Here is a 12,101-nt window from a genome sequence, read left to right as displayed (position 1 = left end):
AGGAGCAGCATGTTAGAAAGCGCCCTTTATTGACGTCACTGGATTGTCACAGAGAAGACAGCTGTAGAAGTGAATATGAAACTTGATTAGTTAGCAAGCCACATTCTATCTTTAAAAATCAGATTCTTGGGGAATACCAGCGTTTCCGATTGTAGTAAAATGGAACAATCAGCACCAAAAAGGTTGGTAATAACAAATTAAATCTGATTTGTTTTCTAAATGCGTTAGCTCAACTTTTGTTACCCCTTCAATGTTGTGTTGGTCATTGTAGGTATGGATTGCTTCCCTTGTCTCGCTTTTTGCGTTGGGTTTTCCTTGCTCAGGCCGAATTGTAGGCCATGTCTGTAGACAGGATTGCTTAAGACTGTCGTTTGTATAATTTCTGCGCCTTTTAGCTGTTTTGCCACTGGTCTAGGCTACCGATAGCTTTTATCTGGATTTCGTTTTCCGCCGTGTTTTAAATTGTTTCATCTGTAGTCTTATCTTTCTTGCCCCTGATTGGTTACTTTCTTGTGCTGCGACATTACATTGAAATGCCGCGGTCAACACATTTGTAACTGACCTGTAGCTGAACGCAGGAACATTTGCCAGACATATGTCTAATGTGACAATGTAACTCTTGTTTACGTAGACTATTCAACATAGAATTTCGCTATGCACCGTTCGTAGCGTAGGCCTAATGCTTGTAGAAGTCGCAAATACATAGGCTACATCATTTCTAATAATCGTTCGAATTGGTAATTACCGAATTAAATGGAGACATAGACAGTTCGTAGCCTACGTTATATTAACTGTTTGTCGCTAACTTAGTCTCTGCCATCATCGAAACCAGTAATTGCTGCGTAAAAGTATTTCAGTGTGAAAGCATACTGTGGTCTGTTGTTCCATGATCTGGTGTTTGTGATATTGGATAAGCTACGGAGAGAACCAAGGCACTCATTATAATGCAAGCTAAATGCCTTTGTTTGAGTAGAATGGTAATTGACGTTCATGTTTGTTTAAAGACATTCAACTCGCATTGGAAAGAGTACCTTTATTCTTTGTTGTCCTTGTACTTTGTAGTCAAAAACCACCTTCCAAAGATCACTTTTTTGAAACTTTATTGAGAAAGTGCTCCCACTTTCTGTTTTTGGGACATTCAAAGTATATGGGCTTACTGTTTCTGTACATGAAATCTACCTTAACCTTCAGTTAACATGGACTAATTAGTAGGCCTACGCCAGATAGGAGGGCCTATTGAATTTTGATTAAACACCGTACTCTCATATGCACAGTCAACATCAGGCAAAATATATCTATAATCAAATAAGCTTACTTGGACACTCATGCACTCATAATTATTGTAAATGCTATGTTGTACTCAAAATTTAGAATATGTAAGTTCGTCTCCAGAATGCATTGCAATTTGACAGTATAAATCAGCTTGATTTTGAATAGGGGGCTGCTCAGTGCAGTTCTTCAGGGCCTGCAGATCAACTATTTTAGCTCCCCAGTCCTGAGTGGTAATTACGTAATGAGTGCTGGCAAGCTTGCAGATTGTGGCCTTCCTATCAACTACAATCCTGGTCCTGCTGCTCCCTACTTCCGGACCAGAACTTAGTGATCTGTCTCTCAAACTTCAATATAATTTTGTTCATGAGCATGTTAGTTTATTCATTTTTGGGGAGATAAGAAGGCTGCATAATTGTGAAGATTTATTGCTAAGTGGAGAGAATGAATGAATGCTTTACAGCCCCATTTGGACGACAGGACAATGCATCCCTTTACCCCAGTGTTTTTAAAAGTATGGGGCAGGGCCCAAAATGCATCATGGGAGTGTATGAGGTGGGTCCTAGAAAGAGTCTGTAGTACTAGGCTATGCTATTATGCATATTGGAAGGGTCTCTGAAAGGTACTAAATTTCTCATTTGGGTCCTGGCATTAAAAAGTGTTTCTAATTTGGATCATTATATCAAAAATAAACCTGTGCTTTACTCTAAGAACTTTTATGTGAGTGTTGGCCTTCAAATACTTTGTGTTTAATTGTAATTATGTTTATTTTGAGCTTAAAAGATTGGGCTTCATTAAAAGGCTCATGTCTGCTCCAGTAGGATGCATCTTCCTCTAGATGTTTTCTATAGAAATTAGTTTTTCTATTCCTTTACCTCATGAATACAGTTGTCATCATCTCTATAGCATACAAACTTAAACTGCAGGCAACAATTGAAAGCGTAGTCCAGCAGTTGTACCGAAATTTTGGTTTGTCAAAACGAATCAATCAAATTTTATTTATATAGCGTATTTCACAGCAATTGTCACAGTAAGCTTCACAGGCATTCACAGTCATTATCATTATCATTTTATAATTATCATTAGGTGCTGCATTTTTAGGTCGTTAATATCATTGTTCTACATTAATGATATCTCTGTACTTCAACAGCAAGTTGAAAAAGCTGAGCGAAGACAGCTTGACGAAACAGCCGGAAGAAGTTTTCGATGTTCTTGAGAAACTTGGTGAAGGGTAAGTTATGTTGTTTTTTCCTGATCCCCTCGTCCTCCACCCTGCTGCTCCTGTGAGAGTCCCAGGGTGCGGGACAGTGCAGAGATGACATCTAACGGTGTTTACAGTAGATGCATTCAGAAGTCCCAATCAAAGGGGAATTCCGCCGCAGAACAGCGTTTAGCTCATTTAACAGATCAAGGCGTAACTGATTCATTCTCTCAGTGCGGCCGGCCAAAGCAATCTCTGTACAGAGGTATCTGCAGCAAAAGACGCACATTTCGGTAGAGGTCTACGTCATAATGATGTACACCTCCACCCTTCCTTATTTTTGAGGAACTACAATGGGTGGGTAATTGGAATTTGGAGATGCACAATATGACCAAAATTATCTGGACACCCCTTGGTCTGGAGCTGTTTTTCATGGTTTGAGATAGGCCCCTTCCAGTAAAGGCTAATTTTAATGCTGCAGCATACAATGACATTCTAGATGATTCTGTGCTTCCACAACAGTTTGGGGAAGGCCCTTTGCTGTTTCAGCATGGCAGTGTCCTTGGGCACACAGCACAGTGTGAAGGAACTTGACTGGCGTGTACAGAGCCCTGACCTCAACCCCATCCAACACCTTTGGGATCAATTGGAAAGCCAACTGAGAGCCTAATCGCCCAATCTGTGCCTGACCTCACTAATGCTCTACTGGCTGAATGGAAGCAAGGCCCTGCAGCAGTACGGTGTAATGCTCCCACATCTAGTATGAAGCCTTCCCAGAAGAATTGAAGTTTTTTATAGCAGCAAAGGGTGTATCAACTCCATATTAATGTCCATAATTGTGGATGAGATGTTGGATGCCAGGTGTCCACATACTTTTGGTCATGTAGTGTACCTCCAACGTAAGCGAAGAGAGGGTTGACTGAAGAGATTTGGGGTAGCCTCTGTTCTAACTGTAAACAGTATTTTCTAGCAAGTTTTGAGACTTGAAAAACTGTTTACTGAAAACATTTAAGTCCATGCTTGTGGTAGAATGATGATGCGAATTGAGGTAACTGACGCAAACCATGTAGATGGTGTAACTGCACGTGAAGTGGCTAAAAACCCTGCATTGAAAGAATTTCATTTTTAACTGGCTGTAGAACTGGTAAATTGATTTTGCAAATGCACATAGGCTACTTCTGTCTTTATTCTACTAAAATGACAAGTCAAGCAGGTTATTTCCGTGTTCATGCATTGTTTAGGAAAGTTATGAAAAATGGCAGTGAATAAGCGTGACAAGCGTGGTATTTTTGTCAGATAGTCTGTTGAAATTAATGGATATGGAGAGTATATGTACTAGCTCTCATATGAGGGGAGGTCAGCGATGTCAACCATACATTTCTCCTCGCCTGGCTTAATGCCTTTGTCTCCCCTCCCCCATTCTCTCTCACCACCGGTGTTCTTATGACAACCAAATATTGCACAAGTTGTGACCGTGTCTGAAATGGCTTGCTATGAGTCAGCTGCATATATCACAGGTATCCAAATCATAGTTACGTTAAACCCATGCAGTTTGCCCCACTGAAACGCCATTTTAATTTTAGTGGAAGTTGAGCAGTAAAGTAAACTGAACCGAACACATTAACCTCGATTATCCTTCTTTAGTGGCGAGTTTGCCTGTGAGTAACATTACCCTCTGCAGGCCCCGTAGTAATGCCCAGCCCATTCATTTGTATTCAGTAAGAGGGGAAACCTGTGAGCGGCGTTGTCCGACACCTGCCCATGGGCTGTAAGTGCCCAGTCGCTGTAAAGCAGGTACCTGGAGCATGCGCAGTAACTTGGGGCCTGCAGCTCTGCGCTTACTACAGGTAGGGAGCTGGCCGAGAGCTCATTTTAATGCGGGACAGTGGCTCTTGTACAAGCGCAAGTTCATTCTGCAGTGGAATTCCCCTTAAACATTTGGCATACAGCAATAATTATCTTGTATGTTTGTGTGTGTATGCGGGTTTGTATGGATGTGTGTATGTGTGTTTGTTTTTGTCTGTTAAGTCAGCAATGTGTCTCCCAGAATTCACTCTTCTTTTTTCAATACAGCGAGCAGTTTTTAAAGTTGTGTGATTTCTATGTACACTTGTGGCCTGTATGAGTCTCAATTTAAATATAATACCCAAAACATAGTGCTAAAAGATCACAGAAGCACGATTCAGAGGATTGTGGAGTTTTTTTTCCCTAAAGGAACAGAACAATTCATGTGCAATTCCTTTCCAAAAAGGAGTGCCAGAATACATCTGTGAACGCACTCATTTTTAAGAATCAAATATGTTGGCTGTTTCACTTTTGGGGTACTTTGGTCTCCTCTGTGTATTATTTTAGCTTGTATCTCAACAAACGTGCCAGACTTTAATGAGTTATTTTTTTTACTGTCTACACCTCTCTGGACTCTGTGCTCCTGCTGTGAGTTTTATAAGATTCAGCACCTTGCATGACTGAGTGCTGCACTTTTCACAATGCCATTACTTTGCCAAAAATCTATAAAAGCTTCATGATATTGTCCTCTTTCAGCCAATAAAACCCACAATAAAGTCTGTTCAACCCTCTTACTGGTCAGCAAATGGCTTCCTCCCTTTGTCTCTGTAGGGGCATCTGCTGTTTTCCACAGGCCAACCTTGGCTGTTCTCATCTTCTTTGTTGCCTCATCATAGTTTAGCGATCTTTAAAGGGGACTAAATCCTCCATGTAACTATAGGAAATCAAGTTTGAGAATCAGATTCTGACCTTTTTTGAGGACATCTAAATTGTGTTCTACAGTATGAATGAGTAAAACTCAGGGAATACTTTTGGTTCTGTTGAATGTACAGGGCTTAATAAATCAGACTTGGAATAGCCATTTACCTGGTGTATGTGCATCACACCCAACCAAACATTTTTCCCAGAAGCTTGTTGGCAGATACTTTCAGAAATATTTCCAGAGAACTTAAAATGTTTTTCTCAAACAAGATTCACGTTTTGTTTTATACAAACAAACACCTTAATTTTTAGCTTTTATTATGTTATCAGCCTCTGGAGTAGAAATGTGCATGCTTGAGGTACAATGAAAAGAATGGTGTACTAGTGCCATGCTAACTGTATCATGCTAGGTAATGTCTGTGTGGCCTTTTGAAAAATATTGGTTCATACTGTTTCTCATATGCAGGTCCTATGGTAGTGTATACAAAGCCATACACAAGGAGTCTGGCCAGGTGGTGGCAATCAAACAGGTGCCTGTGGAGTCGGACCTCCAAGAGATCATCAAGGAGATATCCATCATGCAACAGTGTGACAGGTATGAAGAAAAGCTACGACTACGACAACAACACATTTTGTTTATATATTCCATCTCAAATATGGCCCTCAAAGTGCTTTGCAAGGAAGAGAAGAAACAAGGCGAATAAAAAGCTAAATTCATATGTAGATTTATGAAAGAAAATTAATTGTGTATATATATATATATATATACATACATATATATATATATATATATATATATATATATATATACACACACACACACATTATATATATATATATATATATATATTATATGTACTTGGAAAGAATAAAAATGATAAAGGTCCAATGAAGTTTAAAATTAGTTATAAAGGCTGTATTGTTCTCATGGGCATAAAGTCTGGCAGATTTACAATTACACTGACTGAACCTGGACTTTCCCTCTGAATAGTGATGCTGGAATTTAATTCTTTCATTTTCTATGGTTATTAAACTTTATTAAACATTGCATATGTTCCCATTAATCATTAAAGGTCCTGACATTCAGCGTTTTGTTTGCTCCTCTGTGTTTTCAGTCCTTATGTAGTCAAGTACTATGGCAGTTACTTCAAGAACACAGACCTGTGGATCGTGATGGAATACTGTGGAGCTGGCTCCGTCTCTGACATCATCAGACTGCGCAATAAAACGGTGAGTGATGCCTGATTGAGTCAGCCATATTCATTGTAGCGCTGATGTTAATGGTGGGAAGGGGAATCCAGTTTAGAATCGGCTATAAAATACCAGCAAGCAGCCAGTTTCTCCTAAGCCTCGTTTTCATATTTCTGTATTGGCATACGTTAGAATACACTGTAATTTCACATCAGGTCCATTCATAAGAAATATGTTATTCCATGTCAGCCATTGATGATAATAATAGTTTATAGTGAGCAAACGGGAGTGTTTATTTTAAAGCAACTTCTGATGCGAGTTTTGATAAATTGATAATATTGTTTGCATCCTCTTCTGACTATAAAATGCCATGTCTGCTAAAATGTTTTTTATTTTATTTTAATGTTGGAAAGTTACATGCACATCATCTCTTTCTGTATGTGCTTTCAGCCAGGTAGGTAACTTTTTAAGCGAATCAATTTAATAGCTTGGCTTAGTCTTGGATTTTTTGGATTTGTGGTAAATTTACACAATAAATAATTAATTCAGAAGAAACCTTTCCATAAATGGTGTGACACGTTTTATATTATGTTATACGAGATACTCTTTGCCACAATGGATCTTGGAATAAATGGTGTAAAAAGCCTGCTGTTCATTGCCACTATAGTTTATCACTGAAATTGAAGTCTGCTAAAAGGCACCATAGGTAATTTAGGTTTCTGGCAAGTAATGTTATGGTTCTAATCTTGCCCATGTTTTTCTTCTGGCTTTGCATTTGTGAACAAGCCATTTCTGAGAGCAACCTGAGTAGATTATTTTTATTGGTCAATTTGGAGCATGCTGTGCAAGTGTTTACAAGTTCTTACAGTACCTTCCATGCATAGTGCAAACAGGGATGTGTTTTTCGCACTGCATGTGAGATACCAGGAAAGTAATACCGGTATTTCATGCATAACATACTGTAACATCATGAAACGCGTGCTAGACATTGCGGGTCTGGTTTTGACTGTGCCCTCCGACTGCCTGCACTTGCTACATTTCGGTTTCGGTCTCAGTGTCTGTGTGACTCTGACATTGCGGTTAAGCAGTTTAAGCAGCTTGTCATTGCATGTTTCCGAGTAGAGTGCATGCTCACCCAAGCTGTCCCAAATAAGGGAGGAATTTATAGTGATGAGCAGGTACACACAAATAGGGAATTCCAAATTTGGTGAGTCTTCATGTTGTATAACCTTGTGAATTACGTTTTAGAATGGACAGAGCTGTTCTACGAAGGGGTGGAGATGCGATCTGCTGCCATTGTTATAGTTTATCTTTTTTCACGGAGCGTTTGTTTTGATTCAGAAATTAAAGACTGTGGATAATCAGTTTTGCATTACGTAGCCAGACACAAGCCTTGAGGGTAAAGTTGTTTTGCATATGCTGAGGTCTCACTATAAATTCAGTGCTGGGTGTGGAGAGACCTGGAGTTTTTGGTTCACTTGTTTGGGGCTCCCCAAGCAAATTAAGTTTCCAGAAGTCATCAGGAGAGTGAGTTGTCCTAAAAGGCACAAGGCCTTAAGCCTCAGTTTTTCCCATGCTTCCATGCTGTCTGTGTTGGATTGTTTTATTAAAGGAGACCTATGCATTTTACTCATTTGAAGTGCAAGTAAATCTGAGTGAGTGATTCATTAAGCAGGACGTGTTTAACAGTAGCAGGGAGTGTTTAACAGTGTGCATGTTCTCCCCGTGGGTTTCCTCCCACAGTCCAAAGACATTCACATAGGCTAATTGGAGAGACTACGTTGCCCATAAGTATGAGTGTGTGAGTGAATGGTGTGTGTGCCCTGCAATTCATTGGTGGCCTGTCCAGGGTGTATTCCTGCCTTTCGCCCAATGCACGCTGGGATAAGCCTTTGATATGCAGTGGGACCAATGAAAGTAATATAAATTGAATAATCTGTAGTGTTATGGATTTCTATAAATGTGCCTGACAGTAATTAATGGCCAAAAGCTGGCATCTTCTGCCTAATTCTTATCAGCAATAGAATGGCAAGATATGCCAGATTCACATATTGGATCTTCACCAAAAGTGAATAATTTCTTCTGTGCTCCATTGCCAGCTTGTTTCTTGTGAGGAGATGTATACATGCTCATGACTGTACCTCAAATGGAGCGTGAAATATAGCTGTTCAAATTCTAGCCACTGTTAAGCCTTTTAGCTAGTACTCCCACCACTACGTGGACAGTATGCACTATATTTGTTCAGTAGCTGGAAATGAGCTCTCTTCTGTTTGATTGGGCCTATAATGTAGAGACCCAAAGCACTCCTCTTGTCTATGAAACATGGTGGTGGGGGCGATGTGATTTTGGCATGTGTGGCTGCCACAGCTACTGGCTTACTTTTTTCATTGATTATGTAACTGCTGATAGCACCCACAGAAGGAATTCTGAAGTGTACAGCATCTTATTTGCTCAAGTTCATCCAAATGCCTCCAAACTCTTTGGACCCTGCTTCATCCTACAAGAAGACAGTGATCCCAAATATACTCCTAAAGCAACAAAGGAGTTTTTCAAAGGCAAAAACGGTAAAAGTCTTGACTGGCTAAGCCATTCGCCTGATCTGAATCCATTTGAATATGCGTTTCTTATGCTGAAGACAACACTTAGGCCAGTTAGTCCGCAAAACAAGCAGGAACTGAAGATGGCTGCAATACAGGCCTGGCAGAGCATCACCAGAGTGGATGCACAGCACCTGATGATGTCTATGGGTCACAGACTTCAACCAGTCATTGCATGCAAAGGATATACAACAAAGAACTAAACATGACTGCTTTCATTCACATAACATTAATATGTCGCCCTGAAATGTGGGGGTTATTCATAGAAAAAGCTGTAATTTCTACATAGTGAACCAAAGTGTAAAAAAATACACTTAAAAAAGCTGAGTGTGCACTAACCACATGTGAATTGTTTGGTTACACATCTAAAATTGTGGAATATAGAACCAAATCAAGAAAAACAAAATGATCTCTGTCTCAAATATTATGGAACTGTATGTGCTTCCAAACAACATTTATGGGGGACAGTATGATATCATCCCAGTTCATTCCATCATTCTTTGTTTTATGATTTTCGAACGTCGAATGTAGGGTTTGTCTTCGTTGTCTGTCTCAGAAACCGGCTGTGCCGGGACCTGCCATAAATCATGTGCGATGAATGTACCGATAATTCCCACGGCAAGGATCAGAATCCGTTTTTGCAGGACAGGATACATCGAGACATTAAAATGAAGCTATTTGTCAATGCAAAACACTGGTTTATTTTTTCCTGAAATGATGTTTTTTGGAGCGGTTATCATAATGTTGAAATACCATACCGTCGTGTTCCTAGGAGAGACTTTTGAAGAGGAACCATTTTTGACAGTGAAATCAGACCGGCATTTTCATGAATGGCCCTCTCTCTCTCTCGGCATAACATCTCCAGATTCTGGAAGGTTTGTCCCCCCATGGTTGTAGAGCAGCTTATAAACTGAACTGAAGTAGGCAGAGCTGTCCAATTAACCATGTTCTGCACATTACTTGTCCCGCCTCTCCACTTACTGGTGGAGTGACAGAAGTAACCACCCTGTGCTGCAGTAACCACCTCGGTAGCTCGGTCGGCCCCTCCCCCTGTGAGCGCTGCTGCTGCTGCTGGAAAGGGGAAATAGTAAACCCCTGTCTCCCAGGCACCTGTCTCCTGGCCACGCTCAAGTGTTGTTAATAGGCTGATGAGGGACATAAATAAAGTCTCCGCTTTGTGTTTGGGGATAAATCACCTCAGGCACAAGATGTCCTGGGCACTCGGTCAGAACTGACGTTTTTAAAAGCCCCAAGTTACCATCCTGGGCCCTGGTTTCCCTCTGTCTGGTACCTCCAACATGGAGCCGGTGCTTTCACCAGGCACTGAGAGAGGCATAAAGACGTCTGAAGGCGGTGGCCAGATTGGGGCTACTGCACATCCAGATTCCTACCCCCTACCCTCCAGCACCTGAACAAATATCCCTTCTGCAGGCTTGCAGGAAGAGACCTGTGTATAAATGCACTAAGTAGGCACGATGCTGCAGTGAGCATGTAGTGTGTGAATTCTTCAACCTGCAGCTATACAGTAGAGCTGGGCTGATATTTCTCTCAATTTTAAGACAAATGTTGTAATTGTCCCAGTTATGATACCACAGCTGGGTTATACTGTGTACGGAGTGAAATGAGGGAGGGTAAAAAAAACAAAAAAAACAATGCATTTGTTTGTCTGCCAGTCAAGGGTACCAAACCAAAAACCCATACAAGCAGAGCGCTGTAAGTCCCTGGGGCTGCTGCAGGGGGCCAGATTTTCTGCCCTCGCCGGAGAGGACCGCAGTGAATGCGAGCTGAGTGCGACGGCGTTGGCGCTCTGGGGGGGGGGCGGGGGACCGGGGGGTGAATGACACAGCGATCTCGCAGGGAGAATCGGCAGCGCTCCTCTCTGGCTCCCTGCCGCTGGCAGCGGTATGACTGCGCATTCCTGATTACATGGCGCACATCTGCAAGGAATAAATGTGGAAATGCTATGACATTTTTCATAAGTAAAACACACCAAGCCATCCATATGATTGAACATAATTTCTCCCATTTTTTTCCGCGTTTTTCTCTTTCTTGTGCGCCAGATGTAGAGGAGCGCGCATACAGACAGGAAATGGCTTTGTACTTAAAAAATGAGAGCCGGTCCTGACAGTGTTACAGGAAAAGGCCCTGTGCTGTGAAAGACCCCCGGGGATTCCCAGAGGAAGAAAGCCTTGTGCCGATGGAGTTTTCTTCAGCAGTCTTGCTCCTTGAGTCGCCTGATGGCTCTCTAGCAAACCTGGCTTGTCTAAACACATTTTCTATCAAAACTCAGAGAAATATTGGATGTTTGACTTGGAGCGCCCGTCAAAATCAAAATAGCCTGCCTTTTCGGCCAAATTCCACCCCCGTCGCTCCTCCTCTCCTGTTTTTGTCTCTTTCCAGTGTCTTTTTGAACTGCAGTAATGCGTGTAAATGCTCTGGTGCTTGCAGGACAGCATTCTGTTCCAGCGCTGAATAAATGGGCTGAGCAGAGCCGTGTTTCACTGGTATTCCACAGAACTCACATGCGCACAGTGCACACTGTACCGGAGGGGAGCCTCATTGCAGGAGCTGAAAACGGTCTAATCAGTCTCCTGTAATGACTTCCTCTCGGTGAGTCAGAACTTTCTGATGTATTTTTAGGACTTGTTGTGTTTGAAACTCATATTCAGGCCAGTTCAGGCCATTAGTCACAAGCAAGCACCCGCTTCTGGATATTTTATTTACAGTGAACTTGCAGACAGGAAATATTGCTCTATGAGTGTTCCTTCGGTCTGAAAATGCATTTGTGGTTTTAATAGGGTTTTAAGCTGTTTACGATGTAGGAGTGAGAGTGGAGTTATTGGTCGAGCGAGACTCTTGGCTGTCTGTCAGCGTTGGCGACCCAGGAGCTTCTCCTGAGCAGTCTCGGGGAGGTCCAAATGACCTGTTTTACACCAACACTGGCGCTCTGTCGTAAAACGGGAGGAAGTCAAGTCATGGCTTGGGTATTTGTTCAAGGAATATGGAGTTGGAATTTTATGTGAGCAGAAATCGCTGGGAACTTCCATTCTTAAGTGTTCTTGAGAGCAGCTGTGAAAGGAAAAGCACTGTTTAATTCTTCATTTTCTGTATATTTTTAAATATGGCTCTGCGGTGAA

The 12,101-nt window shown here is 41.5% G+C and overlaps 1 protein-coding gene across 1 annotated transcript in view; it reads left to right on the top strand.

The window, feature by feature from the left end:
- Nucleotides 1-14: 14 nt before the first annotated feature.
- Nucleotides 15-12,101, top strand: part of LOC118230831 (serine/threonine-protein kinase 3) — a 77,981-nt gene continuing 65,894 nt past the window's right edge. Inside the window, exons 1-4 of the mRNA XM_035424217.1 lie at nt 15-182; nt 2,420-2,500; nt 5,643-5,771; nt 6,292-6,406. Coding sequence (XP_035280108.1) covers nt 160-182; nt 2,420-2,500; nt 5,643-5,771; nt 6,292-6,406 — 348 coding nt within the window. The 5' untranslated portion in view covers nt 15-159. The remainder of the gene's footprint in view (nt 183-2,419; nt 2,501-5,642; nt 5,772-6,291; nt 6,407-12,101) is intronic.

This window comes from Anguilla anguilla, chromosome 1 (assembly GCF_013347855.1).
Source record: "Anguilla anguilla isolate fAngAng1 chromosome 1, fAngAng1.pri, whole genome shotgun sequence".
NCBI lineage: Eukaryota > Metazoa > Chordata > Actinopteri > Anguilliformes > Anguillidae > Anguilla > Anguilla anguilla.
This window is presented reverse-complemented; position numbering and strand designations above follow the sequence as displayed.